At 42.2% G+C, this 23913-nt stretch overlaps 3 protein-coding genes across 4 annotated transcripts; all 3 read left to right on the top strand.

The window, feature by feature from the left end:
* The first annotated feature begins 6644 nt into the window (after positions 1–6644).
* LOC135536381 (osteocalcin 2a) lies at positions 6645–9159 on the top strand. The gene is made up of 4 exons (XM_064962727.1): positions 6645–6818; positions 6985–7176; positions 7599–7731; positions 8349–9159. The coding sequence occupies exons 1-4, from the start codon at positions 6758–6760 to the stop codon at positions 8449–8451; spliced, it is 489 nt and encodes a 162-aa protein (XP_064818799.1). The 5' UTR covers positions 6645–6757; the 3' UTR covers positions 8452–9159.
* A 1601-nt stretch (positions 9160–10760) lies between these two features.
* Positions 10761–19281, top strand: LOC135536389 (target of Myb1 membrane trafficking protein-like). 2 transcript variants are annotated; one of them, XM_064962743.1, is made up of 15 exons: positions 10761–10917; positions 12981–13065; positions 13246–13324; positions 13549–13698; positions 14233–14367; positions 14651–14806; positions 15126–15242; positions 15473–15606; positions 16191–16233; positions 16439–16574; positions 16738–16810; positions 17110–17185; positions 17617–17694; positions 17791–17830; positions 17970–19281. In XM_064962743.1, exons 1-15 carry the CDS (start codon positions 10866–10868, stop codon positions 18110–18112), a joined length of 1497 nt encoding a protein of 498 aa, XP_064818815.1. In that variant the 5' UTR covers positions 10761–10865; the 3' UTR covers positions 18113–19281. The 2 variants fall into 2 exon arrangements, with proteins under 2 accessions (XP_064818815.1, XP_064818808.1); XM_064962736.1 differs by having other exon boundaries at positions 10782–10917; positions 16442–16574.
* A 463-nt stretch (positions 19282–19744) lies between these two features.
* LOC135536403 (noggin-2-like) lies at positions 19745–23102 on the top strand. The gene has a single exon (XM_064962751.1). It carries the CDS (start codon positions 20124–20126, stop codon positions 21030–21032), a length of 909 nt encoding a protein of 302 aa, XP_064818823.1. The 5' UTR covers positions 19745–20123; the 3' UTR covers positions 21033–23102.
* Positions 23103–23913: the final 811 nt, after the last annotated feature.

The following is a 23913-nucleotide window of genomic DNA, read 5'->3' on the forward strand; positions in this document are numbered from 1 at the left end:
AATCTAGAATCGGCTTCCCATTTCGCAACAAAGCCTCCTTCACTCACGAGGCCAAACATACCCTCGTAAAACTGACGATCCTACCGATCCTCGACTTCGGCGATGTCATTTACAAAATTGCTTCCAATACTCTACTCAGCAAACTGGATGCAGTCTATCACAGTGCCATCCGTTTTGCCACTAAATCCCCTTATACCACCCACCACTGCGATCTGTATGCTCTAGTCGGCTGGCCCTCGCTACGCATTCGTTGCCAGACCCTCTGGCTCCAGGCCATCTAGAAGTCTATGCTCCGCCTTATCTCAGCTCAATGGTCACGATAACAACACCCACCTGTAGCACACATTCCAGCAGGTATATCTCACTGATCATCCCCAAAGCCAACACCTCATTTGGCCGCCTTTCCTTCCAGTTCTCTGCTGCCAATGACTGGAATGAATTGCAAAAATCACTATATTTCCCTCACTAACTTTAAACATCAGCTATCTGAGCAGCTTACCGATCGCTGCAGGTGTACATAACCGATATGTAAATAGCCCACCCAATCTACCTACCGCATCCCCATATTGTTTTTATTTTCTGCTCTTTTGCACACCAGTATTTCTACTTTCACATCATCATCTGCTCATCTATCACTCCAGTGTTAATTTTCTGAACTGTAATTACTTCGCTACTATGGCCTATTCATTGACTTACCTCCCTACGCCATTTGCACACACTGCATATAGACTCTTTTTTTCTATTGTGTTATTGACTGTATGCTTGTTTGTTCCATGTGTAACTTTGTGTTGTTTGTGTCGCACTGCTTTGCTTTATCTTGGCCAGGTCGCAGTTCTAATTGAGAACTTGTTCTCAACTAGCTAACCTGGTTAAATAAAGGTGAAATACATTTTTTTTAAATAAACACCAGGAACGCTCTATCCCTCCATCAGTGCTCAGACTGTCCGCAATAGGCTGAGAGAGGCTGGACTGAGGGCTTGTAGGCCTGTTGTAAGGCAGGTCCTCACCAGACATCACTGTTAACAACGTCGCCTATGGGCACAATCCCAGCCTCGCTGGACCAGACAGGACTGGCAAAAAGTGCTCTTCACTGACGAGTCACGGTTGTGTCTCACCAGGGGTGATGGTCGGATTCACGTTTATCGTTGAAGGAATGAGTGTTACACCGAGGCCTGTACTCTGGAGCGGGATCGACACATTGGGTGTTGTCAGCTGGCTGCATTTGCTTGCTAAGTAACTTTAAGTGAACAAAAAAGTGAACAAAAAAACAATCTCTCTCTCTTTTTCTCTCTTGCTTCTCCTTAATTTTGAAGAAATTAATTTGTTCAAAACTGTGAAACTATTTCTCTCTCTTTGAAACTATTTCTCACCACATTTTATATACTGCAGTGCTAGCTAACTGTAGTTTATTCTTTCAGTACTAGATTAATTATTTTATCCTTTGATTGGGTGGACAAAATGTCAGTTCATGCAACGAAAGCTCTGATAGGTTGGAGGATGTCCTCCGGAAGTTGTCATAATTACTGTGTAAGACTATGGAAGGGGATGAGAACCATGAGCCTCCTAGGTTTTGAATTGAAGTCAATGTACCCAAAGGAGGATGGAAGTTAGCTGTCCTCTGGCTACATCATGGTGCTACCCTACAGAGTGCTGTTGAGGCTACCGTAGACCTTCTTTGCAAAATAGTGTGTTTTAATAAATTATTTGGTAACATGATTATATTCTTGGTATAGTTTTATCTAAAAAGCGTTTTAAATGTTTGGAAAATATTATGTGTAAAATTCAATGAGGAGGATGGTCCTCCCCTTCCTCCTCTAAGGAGCATCCACTGTTTTGATACCAATTGGTATTGAACGTCGTCACCCTTTCATTCTTCTTCATGAAACTGATCTCAGGCAGACTTTAACCCTCGGTTTTAATTCACACCTTTTTCTGTTTATCCCACAGAATGATAGGGTTTCTTCAACAAAAAGTCTATACAACATTTTCGGTAGCATTGTCCATTCTGCCATTCTGGCAGCGAAAACTGCACACTCACGCTGGTAGCTTGCTACTGCTTAGCAAGGAAATTTGAAATAAATTGCACTAACTGGACACAAAAATAAAGTTCTGAAACAAAGAAAACTATTTATAATCTACCTCCTCCGTCTCCTGTAATTTGAAGAAACTAATTTGAATTGAATAATGTCACGTTCTTTCAAAATCGAACCCAGAAGCAGACCAGGACAAGGAGAGTAGGAAGAAGGTGAGTATTTATTTACAAGTGAATATGAATGGGTAGATTTATCCAGGTGGCGTAGCGGGCAGTGGTGGTGAGTTGATGGGAGTAAATAGGTGTATCCAATGGGGTAGCAGAATTCTCCGACAACCAGGCGGGAATGGGGTAAATGATCCGGGTGAGTAACTGAAGACAGAACAAAAGGAGGTAAGTTTAAGGCAAGCAATACGTAAAAAAACAACAAAACAAATTCTATCTAACTTGAGGATGACACTATGGCACGACATACTGTTCATGGCTATCGATCCGGCAGGGAATGGATGTCAGGTCCGGGCTTATGAAGAGGAGAGATGATGATCAGGACCAGGTGTGCAGATAGCTGATGGGATACAGGTGCGGGTAATCAGAACTCCCAACTGGCTACATTGCCCGGCAACCAGACAGGGTGCGTTCCAGGATGCCTGGAAAAAAACACTCCAGGACAGAACACAGGCAAAAAACAGACTCAGGAAACGGGATTCGTGACAAATATTTTTTCAAAAGATGCTCAACTATACCTTTTCACTCCTAAACTCTATCCAATAAGGTCACCAACTCACCAAACTTCACAACCCCAATACAACACAGGTTCATTCTCTGATCCTAATCCTATGATTGGATGGACAACATGTTAATTCATACAACAAAAGCTTTGATTGGTTGGAGGTCGTCCTCTTGAAGTTGTGTTAATTAACTTGTAGGTCTATGAAAGGAGGTGAGGCCGACGAGCCTCCTAGATTGGTATTGAAGTCAATGTAGCCAGATGAAAATGAAAGTTAGCTGCCCTTCAGCTAAACCATGGTACTACCCCAAACAGTGCTGTCAAAGTAACCTTAGACCTTCATTGCTAAACAGTGTTTTAATAAATTATTTGGTGACATGTGAATATACTTAGTATTGTTTTATCTAAAAAGGATAACTGTTTTATGTTTCACTATTTTTATTTTTATGACATTTCAATGAGGAGGATGGTCCTCCCCTTCCTCCACTGTGGAGCGTCCACTGGCACATAGAGACCTTTTTTTTAATGGTGGAGATATACTATTATACTGATGTACTGTCTATTGAACCTCGCCAGTACACACAGCCTTTCAGGATGAGACTTGAGAGCTGTTGATGGCTGGAAGAGTTTGTAGTGGCAGGTAGTTGCTAGTTATCTCTCATTCTCTCTCTTTCCACTCAAGTCTTTTCCTCAGAAGTCTGCCTTTGTCTCCAGATGTGGTAGCCCAAGGTTAAGACTCGTCTGTATTCTGTTTTACACCTCAGACCCCTAGATTTCCTCTTGCAGACACAGTCTAAAACCTACACCTCAACCAGCTTACCCTGTTTGCAAGACCAGATTTTTTTTTTTTTGCAAACAATTCACACAGGTTCTGTAAAGGGGTGTAGTTCACTGTTGCTAGTCAAACAACTGGCCTCAACTCTGTAAGATCAGAAACTTCAATTCCCTTGTGTTTTAATGATTGGCTATAGAGTGAAGTTGCACTCAGAGGACGGCAGGGAATATTGTACAGGGTCAATGTGCAAGGATGCTTCAAATAATTAGGCCTACTTATCTCTACCCTTAGGTGTGTAATAATAGCAGTATAGTTATTAAAATGTCCAACAGTTCAAAACCATTCTTATAACAGTTATGGCTCAGACTGAACACTCTTTAAGATTATATACATAAGGCCTTTGTATTAATGAGTGTATGGTTTTAACAAGTAGGACTATGGAAGCATCTCACACTACAAATACATAATTACAATATTATAGTTACTATATAGCACACTGCCACATTGTCCCCTAGGGGAGGCATGCACTAACAAAACAAAATGCAAAATAAAAGAGGCAGAGTTTTATGTCTTTGGAATGAGCTAAGGGCCCCATTATATCTGTCTGTAATGAGCTAAGGGCTCCTTATCTCTGTCTGGAATGAGCTAAGGGCTCCTTATCTCTGTCTGGAATGAGCTAAGGGCCACTTGTCTCTTTCTGGAATGAGCTACGGGCCACTTGTCTCTGCCTGGAATGAGCTAATTTCCCCTTGTCTCTGTCTGTAACCGTGTCACTTTCGGCACTGGGAGAACAGTAAAACATTTTGTCCAGATTACTATGTGGCTTGCACTGTATGTGATTTTCAGGACGAAAATGCACACTAAAACAGACATGATCCTGCAGAAAAGCCTAGACTCTTAACATCTTTGTTTATTCGACCGGGGATTTTGTGGCAAATGTTTTCTCATACTTTGTCCTCCTACATTGAAACGCGTTCACAAAATAGGATGCTGGACCAGACATTGAAATTACACCCCTCACTATCCAAGAAAAACCCTTAAAGCGGCAATCAGCAGTTGAAACCATAACCAAACAGTTGATACAAAACAAGGCGGATGATTGGACTGGAGAAATATAACCAGTCTCAAATTCATAGACAGAGCAAATTCAAGGACTGACCATCCAGGATTTCAAAACTATAGTTTTAACCATGTTTTGAGGCTATACAGTGGTTGCTTACATTTACTTTGTAAACATTGGAGTATAACAAGCTCATATTTTGGGTTCTGTATGGGGTTTGACAGTTGAACTAAGCTCATGAGGCATTTATAAGTTATATTCTTCAAGAATCAATGGGTACATATATCATTTATGTCAAAAAATGGATGTAACAACTACAGATTGCCCCTTTAACACCAAGAACAGACCAGCAAGAGATTGACATAAAGATCAGTCTGCAACAGCAGAGGGCAATGGTATTTCTCATTGTAACACACAACCAGGCCTCTGGTGACAGCGCCGAGATATATAAATATATACATAAAGACATATTGGATGATCTACCATATTTACCTTTCAATGTGGCTTTACTCCCTGTCCACAGTCTGGAAATTGAAATATGAAATCAGTCGATATCAGATGCAAGCTTGTATCTCTATATATCGACCAACCACAGTCTATATTAGGCCCCCACCAAAACAAATCTATCCAATCCATATGCATATGCATATCACACACATCATTGTGCATTTAACATATGGGCAACCCAGGCAAGCTGTTTATACCTGTGCATATGCAAAACTACATCAAGTGTGGCTGTAACAGTTGGGTCGTTAAGTTAGTTTAAATTGTGTGGCTGTGGATCTGTCTGGAATTGAATGGCCCCAGCCTTTATATAGTGAACTGCTGTGGCTTCAGTGGGACACTGGTAGGCTGTAATTAATCTCTGTCACATAATGAGTCTTGGTGCTGTTCCCAGTCACTCGATTAGTAGTGTGTGGTAGACCTGGGCTGTAGTTTGGGGTTTGTGGGGGTGTGAGTTTGAGGCGAGCAGCCGAGGAGCTGAGCCTCTCAGCAACTCAGATCCAGGGTCATCCGCTACACGCCACTGGCTGGGGCCTGATTTAAATCCAATCACAATTTATAGACAATGTCTTATTTAGAGGGATGTATTGCTTCTATTCTGACCCATTTGTTTTTTTTTAGGTATTTCTGTTGGGATTATTTATACTACACTGATGAATGGTGGGGATGGAATCGAATTCAGGAGAATTTCAGGATTGATTCCATTTAGACCGAACTGGGGGGAAATTAATGGTTGGAATTCAGAATAATTGTCATGAATGAATATAACTCTTAGAGGATTTCATTTAGCATGCACATACAGGTAACTGCCAAAATAAAGGAAACACTTGCATAAATGAGGGATATAACATATATTGAAAGCAGGTGCTTCCACACCATAGACATTAAAACCAGTTCCACACAGATGTGGTTCCTGGTCCCCATCATGCTTAGGGTCATGTATAATCAAATCTGGGCAGGCCCAGCTGACCTTTATTTTGTTTGTGATAAGATCTGACATCTTTGACTCAACCAAATTGAATGAATATGTTTTATGATGGTGTTTCCTTTAGTTTGGCAGTTAGCTGTACACTACAACAATAACAATGCCAGAAATAGCCTGTGTTTCTGATAATATTTCTCAACTCAAAGCCTATATTCATTTTCAAACCAGCACTTTTCTGTTTTCAGACACAATATTCCTGGCGTGATGATTATGTTAGGTCCATTTTGGATCAAATGTAGTAGTCCCTGTGCATTTAAAGGGGCTATATAGAAGAGGAATTCCATTTTTAGAAACCTTCTTACACATCCCTACTTGTTTCATTTCATTGGTTCCGCTATATGGGTTGCGTGTACATGTATGTATGCCACATCGAGTGTGTATGTTTGTGTGGGTGTTTTTTTAGCCTGTTCCAGTGCCTGTCGGGTGTGTGGGTTGTTATGTGATGAGTGTCCAGGAAAGTGGAAGTGGTACAAGTTGACATTCAATTCCCTAACCAATCACATAGTCTGACCATAGTGTGTATCTGATTGGGAGGGGGTGACTACAGTATATATTCACCATGGAGGGATATACAGTGAAGAAGGCATTGAGAGAAGGAGAGAAAGAACCAAAGTTCTACTACTACCACTCACTGGTAGTTCAAGAAAGCAGCAAGACAACAACCCAAAAACAACATGAAGTCTCTGACTCTCCTGACCATTTGTGCCATTCTGTCGGTCTCTCTGTCCATGAACGGTAAGTAGGGAAAGCATATTGTGTTGTTTCATCATAACTTCTGATTGTGACAATGTATTCTGAACGAGATAAACTAACGAGAGAACTAACATAACATGTTTTATAATAAGACATAAACGCTCATACGTGCTTATAACGAGCCAATGGGATTTTCTCTGTTCAACAGATCTGGCTCTTGATGTGGTTCTCGATCCTGCTCCTGACCCTGCCACTGAACCAGCACCAGCCGCAGACTCCTCCGCATCTTCATCAGCTTCCTCGGCTTCCGACTCATCAGCCTCTGCCTCAGACTCCTCGGACTCGGACTCTTCCTCAGCCTCTTCAGAGTCTTCTTCTTCAGAGTCAGCTAGTGCTGAAGGTCTGGCATCTCTCTAACTAACTCTAAATGGTGTCGTTGCTCCGCAGTGTGCTGATGTAAAGTTAACAAATGCATTGATACTACTAGCATGATACTAGCAGATAGTGTATGCAGTATATGCAGATCTGCATAGAAACGGGAAAGAGGGTCGCCTTCTTTGTGTTTGTATTTGTAATGGTATCAGTTTAAGGAAATGTGTATGAGTATGTGTACAGGTTTGTGTTGACATTTACAAAAAATGGGAAATAAAACTGTTCATAAATATAGGCTACCATAGCTGCTCTAAAAAAGGAAGCAAAACCACATTTGCAGTGTGTGTGTGTGTGTGTGTGTGTGTGTGTGTGTGTGTGTGTGTGTGTGTGTGTGTGTGTGTGTGTGTGTGTGTGTGTGTGTGTGTGTGTGTATGTATGTATATATTCCAGCTACGGTAGAGGACCCAGCTGCAGCTACAGAGCCAGAAGTGATTATGAAGAGAGACCTGGCCTCAGTGCTGCTGAGGAGGAAGAGGGCGACTGGACCTGCAGCTGCTGCCTTCACCCTCACCCAGGTGGAGAGGTAGGCTCCAATACCCTTTTAGAACTCGAAATTCTAGAACACACACACTTCTAGAACACATCACAGAACTACTCTACCATTACTCTATAGCAAATGTACAAGCTAATAGACTATTGTACAATAAGACAACATTCTAACCCAAGCTTTTTGCTACCATCACTCAACACATCACTCAACACTACACTACACACACTAACAGCTGTCACAACCATGTCAAATGTGACCTACTATAATTAGGAGTGTTTGCTTTTCCTGAATGCCTCATTTAGTCATTTAACAGTCAAGGGTGTTACCTCACATTATTTGGTGTTAGAATGTGATGTTGCAATGATGCTTGAGAAAAAGTGTGTGGAATGTTAACTGCATCGTCACCTCCAAAAAGCCAAATAATCTGTTTACATTTTTCCTTACACATGTTTACATATAGGCAACACTCCTACTGTACTTCATACAAGCCATATGACTGGAGCAAAATATGCAGAATATCACTGGTGTTTTGTAAAAAAAAAATCACATGAAGCAAATTGATAAAGTACATTTACCCTACAGTTATGTGTAATTGATGAGAAGTCAATTAACCCCAACTTTCTCTCTCTTTCTCTCTCTCTCACGTCCAGTCTAAGTGAGGTGTGCGAGCTCAACCTGGCCTGTGAGCACATGGCTGAGACAGCAGGCATCGTTGCAGCATACACCGCATACTATGGACCACCTCCCTTCTAAACAGACTCTTTACTATGCAAACTGGAGAGAGAGAAAATACTCTCTGCCATTTCACCATCATGAAGCTACATTCTTGAGAAGGGATCAACCACTCCCAAAAGTGTCCTAATAAGGGCATAGAAAACAAACACAATCATGTTTCCTCCACGTTTTAGCGAGCAGACCAAGTTATGGGACTTTGCGAGGCCAGCCACAAGTGAAATTGGTAGCAACAGTACTCGTAATGCCGGCTGTAACTATATGTTTTGGGTAATGTAAGAAAAGGCATGTCTGATCCAAGCTTTTGTAATATTGAGGAGAAGCTAGAGAATATAGGAATTGAGTCCTGTGGTTGTCGGGGCCTGCTAATGTAAATTGCTCAACACAATATCACAAAGAATGGTGCTAAAACCGCAAATGTATTGTATCATAAATGTATTCATCTTTATCCGTTTTGTAGTATTAGGTAGGCTAAAGCGCACATTATCATTTATCTGCATAAATAACCATACATTTTAAATTATTGTTTCCTGTTCTTAGCGTAACTATTGCTGATAGTCAATACTGTCATAGATTTGTATTGATTGTTATCATCACTAAATCAATCTTCTAAGAAGGGGTTTAGAAAGAGTGAGGACACCACAGTTTGTATGCAAACTCAAACCTCGTTGATGCCACTTTGACTACTGTCTTGCACATAAGTGCTGAATAAAGTGGAGAACATTTTAATAGTTTGTGTTTGGGTGTTTCCTTTATAGCAAATTGAGTACAGTATTGGGACCTAGGCCATATAGGCTTCCATACCAGTCTGTCTCAATTACCCTCTTCTGTATTTGTCTTTTTTATATACCTAAAGACAAGATATTAACACATGAGGGTATAGCTCACTGATTGTCATCACTGCTTCTGCAGACTGTCCACCACAGGAGGTTGGTGGCACCTTGACTGGGGAGGACGGGCTTGTGGTAATGGACGGAGAGGAATGAATGGAATGGTATCAAATACATTCCATTTGCTCTGTTCCAGCCATTATTATGATCCGTCCTCCCTTCAGCAGCCTCAACTGCTGAGTGTCCACATGGGAAAAACGACTTTCATACCGAAGTTACTTTTTAGTAGAGGGCTAGGAAAACATGTGTAACAGGTTAGAAGACCGAGGTTAAAGGTTGGGGTCAGGGTCAGGGTTAGCAAAAATGCTCTCTTAACCTGCTAAGAAAATCACTTTGTACCGAAGTGCCGTGAAACGAGTGTGTATTCTGTCCTCTCAACACATCCACTTTATAACACAGTATAGTTTGTCATCCTTATAACCATAGTCTGGCCTGATGGTATTCACGTGACCGCGCGTCCACAGATCAACCTACGATCTGTGTGAAGCTAGCCACATTAGGGGAATTTCCGGTTTGCATTCAAAATAAATGTCCCCCATTGAAAGTGATTCAAAACAATGCAAATCGTTGATTCATGCCATATTTGGACTAGATCATGCTAAACAAGGCCGGAATGTTGTTATATACATTTTTTGTAAATACAATAATTAGTTAATTTCACACCAAAAAGTTAAATTCAGTTGAAATCGCACTGTGGATGTATTAGACTTTAGAATTGCATTGGTGGCATACTTATATGCACTGTACAGCCTTACATATGGATATTGGGACCATGAAATGGGGTATCAGTCTGCTCAGTGACACTCACAGAACACAGCTGTGTAGAGTTTACACAAATATTCACATCTTAGCTCTTATTGCAGGACTTTCCAGTCAGTCTATTGTGCATATTGGACATTCAAATTGCACTGTACAGCGTAACCTATGGATTGTGCACCCATGAAATGGGGTATCTGCCAACTCACTGACACTCACAGAACACAAATGTGTAGATTTATATTAGTGTCTTAGCTCTTGCACAGTCCAATATGAATGTTCAATAGGATGTATAGGGAGCTGATGTCCCACAGTTAAAGTTACCTAATAAGAGCAACGTTGTTTTCTGTGGGTGTCACTGAGTAGGCTGATACCCCATTTCAAGGGAGCACAATCTCTAGTTTAGGCTGTACAGTGCATATTAGTATGCCCCAAAGGCAATTATGTGGTCTAATACATCCACAGCGGGACTTATACACACACATATATATATATATATATATATGTTTATTAACACAAATAATGCATTATTTAACTTCATTTCAAATTATGTAACAACATTATAACCTTGTTTGGCATTATCTAGTCCAAATATGGCATAATTACACTGTTTGAATCCGTTTACATGACTTTCCATGGGGAACCTTTATTTTGAAGGCCACTAAAATCCACTGTCGTGGCTAATCCTTATTGTGTCTAGCGTCATACAGGTCTACTTACGAACGGGGAAATAACGGGGAATTGGGAGTGAAAAGGGTACCGTTTTGGAATTACGACTTTGTGGAAAATATGGAGTTTCTCATAGGAAACCCCTTCTCTTCTCCTGTTGGACAACGAATTGGTAAGTCGGGAGAAATATTGCAGAAAGATGTTCAAAGCGGAGCCATCAAGCTAATTATGCGTCGCTCGATCTGCAACGTTGAATGACATCGCAACTTAACTTTAGAAACTTGCAAATTGTATCTATCCAGCTAGCTGTTTATTTATGTTCAAACGTTTAATACATTTTGTGAAAGTTACAGGGCTGTTTTGTTATAGGGGTTCAGACAGAAAAGTAGGAATTGCAGCTACTTTTATTTGCCAAGTACTATATACGAACGTTAATGTGAATTTATGGCCGATATCTGCCTTGAAAGATGTGTTCTCAAACCAATAAAATACTCGAAGCAGTCTATCGCTCATGTGATTCGTAATTTGTGGTGACATTACAGCAATATTGACGAATCACTGATGTCAATGGGTGGGTTTAGGGGCATAGAAGTTGTTGGTTAGTTCCTTATTCAAAAACCTTGGCTCACAAACCGTTTAAACTAGGCTCCATTTCAAGACTGAAATTATTATCAGCCTATAACCAATGAACATTTCACAATTTATGCCCAAAGAATTTAAATCCTAGATATCTGGTTTCTTAACTTGCATAGCATTATTGCAGTCAGAGTTGGTCAACTTCCACATCGTGTCTTGAAGGGCCTTTATGGCATACATAAACAGATTATGTAATTGATATCAACAAACTGTCTATATCAAATGCAGATCATGTTTTTAGGTCACAGGTGTTTTGATGGAGATGAGCCATGGAAAGTTATGTCTACTGTCCAGTCTATTGAAAGTGTTGACATCCTTGGTGACCTTACGTTCCTGACATCACACACACACAAACTCCTCTTACTTCATTCACTTCGCCCTCTCTCTCACATGGCATATATGCTTAGACTACCCCGGAGGGAATGCGAACAGAAGCAGCTGACAGTCACATGAAATAGGGGGAGTGAGTGAGTGAGTGAGAGAGAGAGTGGCTTGCTTTGGCAATGTTAACATGTGTTTCCCATGCCAATAAAGCCCCTTGAATTGAATTGGGGAAGGTGTGGGTGAGAGATTGAGAGGGAGATTAGCAGAGAATTACAATGACCAACTCAAGGGGCCACAGAGTGGAGTGCAAAGAGGATGAAATGGGAACAAACATTCCTCAATAAATGCCATTTAGCTGAGTTTAGATAATTTGCCGGATTGTAAATACTTTAAACTCAATCATTATTCAATTAAAATCAACCCGCAATTGTTTATGACAATCACATGTAGGCCAATGCCTGCTGAATAGATTTTACAGTAGGCCTATGTTTACTGTCACTCATAGGCTAGGCGCTATTCTATCTTGATACCGAGCTGTATCGATAATGCTGGGGTATAAAATGTGACTTTGTAGTCAGCCTATCTGCATAATCATCCATGTTGTGTGTCTATCTGCATACAGTAGGCATGATTAATCATCCAGGTTGTGTGTCTATCTGCATACAGTAGGCATGATTAATCATCCAGGTTGTGTGTCTATCCGCATACAGTAGGCATGATTAATCATCCAGGTTGTGTGTCTATCTGCATACAGTAGGCATGATTAATCATCCATGTTCTTTGTTGCCTCAGACAGTCATAATAAGAGTATATTGTCATATTGTTTGTCGTCTCAGACAGTCATAATAAGAGTATATTGTCATATTGTTTGTCGTCTCAGACAGTCATAATAAGAGTATATTGTCATATTGTTTGTCGTCTCAGACAGTCATAATAAGAGTATATTGTCATATTGTTTGTCGTCTCAGACAGTCATAATAAGAGTATATTGTCATATTGTTTGTCGTCTCAGACAGTCATAATAAGAGTATATTGTCATATTGTTTGTCGTCTCAGACAGTCATAATAAGAGTATATTGTCATATTGTTTGTCGCCTCAGACAGTCATAATAAGAGTATATTGTCATATTGTTTGTTGCCTCAGACAGTCATAATAAGAGTATATTGTCATATTGTTTGTCGTCTCAGACAGTCATAATAAGAGTATATTGTCATATTGTTTGTCGTCTCAGACAGTCATAATAAGAGTATAATATCTCCTGTTGATGTTGACAGAACGAGCCACCAGCGCCGCGCTGCATGCAGAGGACTGGGCCCTTAACATGGAGATATGTGACATCATCAACGAGACAGACGAAGGGTAACTGTGGATGGCGTCACACAGGCCATTTTGTTTTCTATGGTGTTTTTATTGATGACTGTTTTGTACTGCGTCATTTTCGATGTCAAACAGTTAGCGATACTGATAATATGACAACAATAAATACAGTCTTTCTGGGAATTGATGCCGGAAGTGCGTATGTGTGGTTTTCCTCCCTAGACCCAAAGATGCAGTCAAAGCCATAAAGAAGAGGATTGTTGGTAATAAGAGCTTCAGGGAGATCATGTTGGCGTTGACAGTGAGTATTATTTCAGGTCTTTCTATTCTATTTTCTGAGGATTGGGAGTTCTCTTGATGGGGAATGTTGAATCATCTGGGTCTCTCACTGGGGATTGAAGAAAACGGGAACCGAGTGACTTCAGGGAGTGACTGAACTAAATGGGGTTATATACAGTACATGCTGCTCAGTGTGTTCCTTGCAGTGTGTGTATTCTCAGTTGTTCCTCCTGTATCTATCTTTAGGTTCTGGAGGCATGTGTAAAGAACTGTGGCCACCGGTTCCATGTTCTAGTGGCGTCCCAGGACTTTGTGGAGGGGGTTCTGGTCCGAGCCATCCTGCCCAAGAACAACCCTCCCACCACTCTGCACGACAGGGTGCTGAGCCTCATACAGGTGGGTTGCATCTCACAGGTAGAGTCTGAAATGGCATCCTTTTCCCTATGTATATAGTGCACCACGTTTTGGGCTCTGGTGAATAGGGGGCCATTTCTGACGATCCATTTAGATCATATACAGGCACTGTACAACTCCACTGTTTATTGACTGTTGATTTAGCTTGGACATTATCCCACTATTGCAAGACTGTAGAGTCAATTGTTATAGGCGATGATGGGGTTAATGCCGTAATTTAATTATCACATCAATCGTCTATGGTCATTCGTACATAATGTAAAGTCATTGATCAATTAGAGATGATGTAGAAATTGGTTGGAATGACAACATTCATTACAAACTCCGAGCTTAATGGTGGACAAATGCACGTTTTCTCTGTTCATTCATGAAGTCTCTTCTTTTGCTCCTCCCCTCTCAAACTCTATTCCTGTCTGTCTGTCTCTGTCTGTCTCTGTCTGTCTCTGTCTGTCTCTGTCTGTCTCTGTCTGTCTCTGTCTGTCTCTGTATGTATGTATGTATGTATCTCTCTCTCAGGCGTGGGCCGATGCGTTCCGTAGCTCTCCCTCTCTGGGAGGTGTGGTCTGTGTGTACGAGGATCTGAGGAGGCGGGGCCTGGAGTTCCCTATGACCGACCTGGACGCCCTCTCCCCCATCCACACCCCCCTCAGGGTAAGGCTCATAGAGATGCTATAATTTACTGGTGATTTTTGTTATGTAATCCTATGGTGAACTTTGACCTTCCATGTCTGTTATCTCTGGAGAGATCACTATTTCTCTTACACACACACCACCTTTCCACAAAACATACTCTTTACTATGCTGAGGTTCCGATAGCTTAGTTGGTTGGAGCATGATGTTTGCATTTCTGCATGAGCCACCTGTGTGCTGTTTTGGATCAGATGATGTGCTAATGGCTGTATTATTACGTGGCTCTCTTTCTGTTGTTTCCTAGAGCATTCCAGACAACGACTCCTCTGTTACAGTGCCAGCTCCACCACCTCAGAGTCAGACTCCCCGTGGCCCTGCTGCCTCGTCCCCTACCCAGGCTGCACTGACTGCCGTGCCCCCGCAACTCAGCGATGGACCCATCGCCATCTCTCCTGAACAGGTACTGAATAGATCATAAACGCATTACCCTTTTGATATTGTGGTAATACTAGCTACAGTTAAACATTGGTTAACTGTGTTTAAAGTGTTGGTTCTGTTTAAGACCACTTTTGACTTCTCTTCAAATTGTTGTAAAACGTGCCTAGGGGAAACGTCTGTACGTACCATCGTGGTTAAAGTGGTAAGGCCTGCCCATCCATGACGACGACTCCGTAGCCTCTATGATTCTTTGCCTCCTCCTCCTCATGTCTTTCCCCAAAGCCTCATTTGAGAGAGCATTGACAAAGAGCCTAAGGATGCTACTGTTGATGACCTTTCAGGCCCAGAAGCTGAGAGTTGACCTGGCTCTGGTCAGGGGGAACCTGACTGTGATGACTGAGATGTTGAACCAGTTGACGCCTGGACAGAGCCAGCAGGAGGACTCAGAGCTACTGCAGGTCTGTCTGCATGTCTTTCTTCCTCCCCTGCCTCTCTACTCCCTCTCGCTCTGTTTCTTCTTGCGGTCTCTTTCCCTGTTTATTGCTTTCATGTATTCAAATGCGCCTCTGCCATGTATTCCAATTCAGTGTTATCAGGCAGTGAATCCTGGATGTCCTCTGACTCCCCCCATCTGTTTCTCTCTTTCTCTCTCTCTCTTCTCTCTCTCTTTTTGTGTTTGTGTGAGCAGCAGTTGTACCAGGTGTGCAGGGAGATGCAGAGCCGTGTGGTGGAGCTGATCCCCAGGCTGCTGGACGAGGGCCTCATAGAGGAGCTGCTGGTCGTCAACGATGACTTAAACAATGCCTTCATCCGCTACGACAGGTAAGGCGTGGACACACACACACACACATCAGACTTGGGTTACTTATGTTTTGAGTATTTTAAGTACTTATTTCAAATAGTATTTTCAAATACCTGTGTTAAATGCATTTGATTGTATTTGAGTCAGAGAACTACTGTATATTAGTATTTTCAAATGCATGCCAATACTTTCTAAGTGTGTTTCCAAATGCTGTACATTCCAATATTCAACTACTTGTCTTTTCAAATATCCAGGTACTTACTTCCAGATATCTTTGAAAATAATTGAAATACCCTAAATAGTATTTGAACCTTGGTCTGACACACACACACACATTCTCGGCTACTTAATAATAATAATAATATATCCCATTTAGCAGACGCTTTTGTCCAAAGCGACTTACAAGTCGGCTGGGGCCACTACTTTTACATATGGGTGGCCCCAGCGGGAATCGAACCCACGACGCTTGGCGTTGCAAGCGCCATGCTCTACCGACTGAGCCACACAGTCAGAGAGACATTGAAAATGAGGCACATGTATTACACAGTACAGAGTGACCATGTTCTGAAGTCTGTACTTTCTCTTTTTCTCCCATGTTGTTTAGGTTTGACAGACTCAATAAGGCCCAGAGAACAGCTACAGAGCAGGTACAGTCATCTTTCACCTTTTGTTTTTGTGTTTTACATCTAGTTCAGTAGGGCACAATGTACAGATCTAAATATATTCTGCTGACCAGACATGCCTCACTGACGTGTACAGTAAGCAGTCATTTCAGCTCTCTTTAATTGCAACGTTCAATACGCTGCACCATCCTGAACACGACCCAATGTATCCTCTCCCTCTGCCCTATAGCAGACTCCTGCCAGGGCCAACCTCATTGACCTCAGCCCTGTGCCCCAGTCCCTCAGCCAACCAGAAACCACCTTTGCGGCCGCCAGCCAACCCGCATTCAGCGCTCCCTCCAATCAGAGGCAGGCAGCCAACCACAGTGAGTAGCATCTGTTTTGCATTAAAACTCAAGGCCGGTCGGACTCCATTTCTTAGCCTTAATCTCTCAGACCCTAGATCAGCACTCCTACTCTGAGGCCGTGGTCATTGAATAAGAGAAGGTGATGTTGGTTTCTGTCTCACAGCCTGTCTCTATGCTTCAGGTGCACCAGAGGAGGATGAGTTTGACATGTTTGCCCAGACCAGGGGCACCTCTCTGGCCGATCAGAGGAAGAGGTGAGACCCCTTCACTGTGGCGCTGTAGTTCTGTCAGTATACAAATATCAAAACACACTGAAGAAATGTACACCAAAGACGACTGTTATACATATTATGGTATGTAGTCCACAGGAGGTTGGTGGCACCTTAATTGGGGAGAACGGGCTAGTGGTAATGACTGGGGCGGAATGGTAACAAACACAACAAACGCTTGGTTTCCATGTGTTTGGTGCCATTCCATTTGCTCCGTTCCAGCCTTTATTATAAGCCGTCCTCCCCTCAGCAGCCTCCACTGATGTAGTCTTGTGTGTGTCCAGTATGCGGTACGAGGACCCAGGAGCAGTGGAAGGACTGGCTGGAGCCCTGGACACCAGGTTACAGGTCACTGGAGCGGTAATGTTTCTCATTCATTATCTACGGTCAACATAGCATATCCTACGGAAAGCACAGGGTAGGATATATATATTTTGGTCTAAAAATACTGACTTAAAGGCCTTCAATTTACTGTTGATTTACATTCTGAATCATACTGTTATTGCCAGCAATAAGGGTGTAACTTTCCGGAAGGAACTGTTTCGATGCAGACAACAGCAATGAGCCAATGTCCAACACACAGTCCCAGTTATATAACAGTTAAGGAGCGGCTCTATTAGCGATGATACAGAAATGGGTTTGAATGAAAACATGCATTCACACACTGACGCCCTGAGGACTAGACCCCGCTAGAAACATCTGCCTTGTGCCGTTCTACTAAGACTCAAACCTCCCTCTGTTTCCTTTCTACCCTTCTTCTTCTTTGTTCTGTTTCTCTCCCTCCCCCTCAGATTCCTTCGTCTAAGCCTGGCCCTAAGAACTCCACCCTGGACGACATTGACAGATGGCTGTCTGCGGACACAGAAACGGTAAGACAGTGACTTCTTAATGTGTGTTTTCTTGACGTTTCAACAAACATGAATGGGTTGCCATGAGTTGCTACGTGTACTTGTTTCATGTTACAGCAACCAGAGGCTGGGGACAGGGAAGGGCTGACCAGTGAGGGTAAGTCTTTTTTTCCTTCCCTTTTTAACCATCGTCATTGCCAAGATCCTATTTCAGCCTGTGCCAGTAGAAATCAGTGTTGCAAAATACCCACACCATTAACTCTCTCACTCTCTCTCCCTCTCCTTCTCCCTCTCAGAGTTTGACAAGTTTCTGGAGGAACGGGCGAAGGTGGCCGACCACATTCCCTCAACACGCAGCCTGCCCCCCGTCTCGTCCAGGCCCCCGCCTCAATCTGCCCGGCCACAGGAGAACTCCCATGACCAGCTTTTCTCACTCTGAGAGAACGGCGCACGCGCAGCAGAGGTGGACTCACGGGTGGACTCGTAGTCCTAGCCAACACATAGGATGAATACGCACAGTGCCTTGCTACCTCTTTAATCATAGTGTTTCTACTATAAAATGAAGATATTTTTCAGTCTTCACTTTGTGCTGTAGTTAAAGTCTAGGACATGATGACAATCGGTTATGCTGTGGTGGCACTTTACCTTATCAATGTGTGTATATATATATATATATCACCTGAGTATGCGTGCTTGGTTACACACACACTGCGTGGTGGTATTTTTTTTTTTTATTGAATCTTTATTTAACTAGGCAAGTCGGTTAAGAACAAATTCCTATTTTCAATGACTGCCTACACCGGCCTAACCCGGACACAGTCTGGATTCTAACCAGGGTGTCTAGTGACGCCTCTAGCGCTGAGATGCAGTGCCTTAGACTGCTGCACCACTCGGGAGCCCCCACTCTGGTATCACATCATTCAAAAGCCTATACACTGAGGGTACAAAACATTAAGAACACCTTCCTAATATTGACACCCCCCCCCCCCCAGAACAGCGCCAATTTGTCTGGGCATGGACTCTTCAAGGTGTTGAAAGCGTTCAACAGGGATGCTGGCCCATATTGACTCCAATGCTTCCCACAGTTGTGTTAAGTTGGGTGGTGGACCATTGATACACACAGGAAACTGTTGAGCATGAAAAACCCAAGTGTTGCAGTTCTTGACATACTCAAACTGATGCGCCTGGCACATACTACCATACCCCATTCAAAGGCAATTAATTATTGTGTCTTGCCCATACATCCTCTGAATTCATGTCTCAAGGCTTAAAAACCCTTCTTTAACCTGTCTCCTCCCACTTTAAATCAGTGTAGATGAAGGGATTTAACAAGTGACCTCAATAAGGGATCATAGCTTAGTCTGTCATGGAAAGAGCAGGTGTTCTTAATGTTTTGTACACTCGGCACAGACTTGTAAATATACACTATGTAGATTTCCTGAATACTGAGACCAGTGGAATCAATGCAGAAAGCAATATCAACCTTTTTAATAGAGATTCACACTTAATTCTGAAGTTTGATAGTGCAGTATATGAACTATGTGAACTGTATAATATATATATGAAGCCTAGTATTATGAATGAAAATAAAGTATTGATATTTGAAAACGATAGTACAGTATTATTATTATTTATTATAGTGAAACCTCAGTCTTTCAATACGGTATGTTGTTGTGGCTTTGACCATGAAGAGGTGATTCCAGTAACCGTAAATGAAAGGGGCTCTTGTCCTGACAAACATATTTGGTCTGGGCTGCCAGTTTGTTATGTTTCAGTCTCTGAGACTCAGGGTGAGCCACACTCTGCAGATACTAGTTATGTTTGACGTATCGGGAACTTGTGCGATTATGACCTTGCATGACCACAGGGTTTCCCTCCTGTTCCTAGTAGCCTACTGGAGCTACATACATGGGATGGTATGAGGAATTATCAACTGTTTCCAGTACTGTAAGGCCGTTGTGATAAAATGAAGGTCAACAACTCACGCCTTTCCACCACGCTTCTCACCACTGCAAACCATCCCCACTCTAGCGTTGTCTCTCTCCTTTCCTGCCTGTGGTGTTTTAGCACGAGGTTTGACTGAGTGATCATACCAGAGGGAGAGACGGCGTGGACAGTATCGCCTGTTCCAGCCATAGCTGATAAAATCCCTGTTGTTCAGGTGATAAGAGAGACTCCTCCCAGCTCCTACTTTATTGACATCAGCTCTATTTGTGTATTATTGTGTCCTTGTTCAAGGATGTGTGCACCGATACACTGACTGTGTGGGTTCGTGAAGACTCCAAAACAACCATGTATTATGAGAGGAAGGAGGAGAAACCACATTCGACTTGCCAGAGCTAGTGGAGAGGAGCCAGTGAAGTGGGACAGTCCGTTGTACCTATTGAGTCAATGCCCTAGGCCTACTACAACTGTGATTGACTTCACTTTAGACATCCATTCTTTGGAAAATGGATGTATTGATCAATTGGTTAAGGAGCGTTTTACTGTGCTGGACATATCTGGTTGTCTTTCTCACCAGCGCAACTTCAATGATTCCCAACCAGGAGCAGGTGCGCAGTGAAACCCCTATGGGCCAAAAGGACACCGATTTCGATGATGCATCCTTTCTATGGACCAGATCAAGTAGTTTCGTATCTTCCTCGCAGCTGATTCGGCCTTATTCACTCTCGATGAATGAGGAGGATTACCATTACGCTCCGAAACCCAAACACCTGCGGCACAACCGGCTCCTGCGCATTTTGGGCTCGTCTTTTGATCCGTTCTGGATGTCCATAGAACGCCCAGCCGAAGCAAGGGTCGACACCGATGCGTCTGGTGGTCAAACTGCGTCTCGTGGTGACCCGCTCGCTCCTCCCGCTTTATCAAACTACACCACCAACGAGGGGTTCAACTTCGACGCGTCTCCAGAGCTGACAGAGGGTGCAGCGCGCTACCAACGAAAACTACAAAACGACGCAGAGGATTTGGACTTGAGTGAACTTCCTGCAGACGTTGCCAGCACTCTGCGTGATTGGCTGGTCCGCTCGGCCACCTGTGGAATGCGCTACCAGTGGGTAAAATTAGCTCCAGTGTTCTGGCCACGTTGGTTACGCCACACTGATTGCGAAAAATCTGGTGGCTCGCGGAGTTGCTCTTTCCCCAGCGGGATGGCATGCCGGCAGGCCCAAACCACACAGATAAAGATACTGGCCTGGCACTGCTGGAGCAGCGAAGAGAGAGGCGGGGATGGGTTAAGAGAGTTGGCCGGGATCAACAGGGGGACTGTGGTGGTGGGGACAGGTGTTGCAGGCAGAAAGTGTTTGTGGAGGCAGGTACCTTATCCTGTGGTTACAGCGTGTAAATGTTCATGCAAATAGTTTTATTTGATCACTGTTAATCACGAACATGTCACCTATTTGGGGTTGGCCTACATCCAGGAGAGAATTTATTTGAACATCTGATTGTCAATGTAGGCATACGACAATTTGTTTTGCAATTGATTATCAAGTATAGTTTGTCCAGCCTTAAATAAATATACCTGTATACAATTAATTCACTTGGGTTTCGTAATCAACTTGTTTTCATTAGTATGAAATGAAGCTATTGGACGAAAATTGAATAAACTGAATGTTTCCAACCAATGTGTTTTAATGTGGGGGTTTTTGGTGGACATTTTTCATTTTTTAAATTAGATTTCACATTTTGTAGCGTTTTTCTATTTCTGTTACACAGCCTACTGTGACGGAAAGAGATTAAAAATACAACGCTGTCCTTCAGCACTGAATTTATTTAATTTATTGTCAACGCGCGCCATCTAGTGGTAATGTCATAATACAAATGGGTCAATGTCGATTATTGCGTAAATTAGTGGAAATTTTGCGTTTCAAATGCTATTTACACCGCTTGTGTTGCTTGTATTTCTCGATGTATAGGTCTTATTTGTGATTGAGCCGTTTTCAGCCCCGTTATTGCCGTGCGAGAGCTTGTGTAACTGTTTTTACTGGTCTTCTGGTTACACCTTGGATGAAATATGAATGATTCTTCATCCATCCAATGGTATTCTTGGGTAGTGTTACCTTGATTAGTATTGAATTAATGCTGCTACAGTAGCCAGCTGCATCCATGTGTTCAAATGAATTGCCTGTTAGCTCTCTGCTCACTGGTTCCAGAGCAAATGATGGCCTGTCTTACAGAGAAAGCTCATCAGAGAGTTCCTGACTCTTCAGGAGCAAGGCATACTGCCAAACTACATCACTGTCAATCACATGAGAAAGCCTTCCTGAAGAAGTGAGCGAAACCTCAAGTTTCACCGACTCCAGTACAGTATGATGCACACATATATAGACAGATGGATAGATAGGCCCACAGGGATAAACATCGAAACATAAGAGTGATTGATACAAGTTGTATGTCTTGTGTATAAATGGCAGAATGGAGAGACATCCATGTCATTGAGCTGTTGAGTAGATACTGTATATAGATAACGCTGTGATAGTCTGAACAAAATTACAATTTCAACTAAGCTGAACAAAAATATAAATGCAACATGTAAAGTGTTGGTTCCATATTTCATGAGCTGAAATAAATATCCCTGAAATTTTTAATACGTACAAAAAGCTTATTTCTCAAATGTTGTGCACACATTTGTTAGTGAACATTTTCTCCTTTTCCGAGCTCTGTTTGTTCACAGCAACCAGAATCCCTCTCGATGGAGGTGGGAAAGGGGGAGAAGAAAAAGTTCTGCAGACTGTTTGGCTGTAAAATTAAAACAGCAATGGAGAAACGGATGGAGGATTGTGAAAAGTATTGTCTCAGGTGCAGAATTGTGTCTGTCATAGTCTGATACAGTACATGCTTCATGTGTCTTTGTTTTACTGTTCTGCCTAAGTTATGTTTTCATTTTATGATTGTTAATATTAACACATTAGCTGACAATATGTTCAAACATTTGATAGAATATAAAATCGGGTTTAAAAAGATTACTTTCTAGATAACGCTTGTCATAATTCTCAAATAAGTTAAATGTATCAGCCTCGGTAGGTCAAGAATAGACCTACACACAAACTCAATGGGTCATTAGTTGAGGCATTCTACCTTAAATATATGCCCATACTTGGCTCTGCTTCTTCATATACGTGAAACTCAAGGTCAAAACTCTTAGGCGTTCTCTATTGACCTGGAACCATATCTCAACATTAGAGGAAGTGTGTGTTATCCGGTTTGCTCTGTATGTTGCAGAGGAAAGCCACATCACGTGGGCAGAGTACTCACTAAGGAAATAACTCAATCTGTAACTGCATCTAAAATAGGAAGAGGTAGCAGTGTTGCCATGCAAGGATTTCTCTTCTGTTTCGTCTACATCTGTTCGTTCATTCTAATATGATGTCAACATGATTCATTTGTATCAAAATGTCACAATTATTCACATTATTTCCATTTTTTTTATAAACGGTTTCAAAATAAATCTTATTAATGTTTGTGTGTTTGTGTTTGTGTTCATTTTATTTTTACAGGGACAGTGCACATTAATCAACGTTTCAGTAAAAGTGCCGGTTTTAGCCAGCCGGCTAATTTTCAACCGCAGTCCCTGGGCAGGTTATTAAAAACAATTACAATATAGACAATAGCAACATAGAACAAGCAAGACATAGCAACATAGGACAAGCAAGACGTAGCATACAGACAGAGCAACATAGAGCAAAAAGCAGCAAGACAAAATTCATAAAAGCAACAAAGTGTTTCCACACCTCACAAGCTACATACAACAGACAACATGGAAAGCGGCAACACACAGCTAGGGACCATGTTCACAAATCTGATTGACCTTTAGCCATGTCTTCAAGCATTTTGTGAAAGTGTGAGATGTGGTGCAGTTATGTGTGTCTGATGGCAGTGTATTCCAGACATGGGAAGCTCTCACAGAGAATGCAGATTTACTAAAGGTGCTTTTCCTTAGGGGAACTATACAGTCACCTCTCATGGCAGACCTTGTGGATCTGCTGCCATATGTCTGGGTTTTCTGTTTAACAAAAATATTGAGTGGAGGGGGAGCCAGGCCATTAAGGATCTTGAATACAAGACATGCGTCGGTGTATTGCACAAGATTTTCCCAACTCAAGAGCTCATGCTTTCTAAGGATGTGACAATGATGATGGCTATTGGGCTTCCTATCAAGCACTTTGAGAGCCTGTTTGTAGACAGACTGAATAGGTTTTAATGTTGTACAGCAAGCTTGGGCCCAACTAGTCAAGCAGTATG

Source organism: Oncorhynchus masou, chromosome 5, assembly GCF_036934945.1.
Source record: "Oncorhynchus masou masou isolate Uvic2021 chromosome 5, UVic_Omas_1.1, whole genome shotgun sequence".
In the NCBI taxonomy this organism is placed as follows: Eukaryota; Metazoa; Chordata; class Actinopteri; order Salmoniformes; family Salmonidae; genus Oncorhynchus; species Oncorhynchus masou.

Coding starts and splice junctions, on each gene's coding strand:
- LOC135536381 (XM_064962727.1), top strand. CDS start 6,758: ATGAAGTCTCTGACTCTCCTGACCATTTGTGCCATTCTGTCGGTCTCT. Junction 6,819..6,984: donor GGTCTCTCTGTCCATGAACG/GTAAGTAGGGAA, acceptor TCTGTTCAACAG/ATCTGGCTCTTGATGTGGTT. Junction 7,732..8,348: donor ACCCTCACCCAGGTGGAGAG/GTAGGCTCCAAT, acceptor TCTCACGTCCAG/TCTAAGTGAGGTGTGCGAGC.
- LOC135536389 (XM_064962743.1), top strand. CDS start 10,866: ATGGAGTTTCTCATAGGAAACCCCTTCTCTTCTCCTGTTGGACAACGA. Junction 14,368..14,650: donor CCATCCACACCCCCCTCAGG/GTAAGGCTCATA, acceptor GTTGTTTCCTAG/AGCATTCCAGACAACGACTC. Junction 14,807..15,125: donor TCGCCATCTCTCCTGAACAG/GTACTGAATAGA, acceptor ATGACCTTTCAG/GCCCAGAAGCTGAGAGTTGA.
- LOC135536403 (XM_064962751.1), top strand. CDS start 20,124: ATGGATGTATTGATCAATTGGTTAAGGAGCGTTTTACTGTGCTGGACA.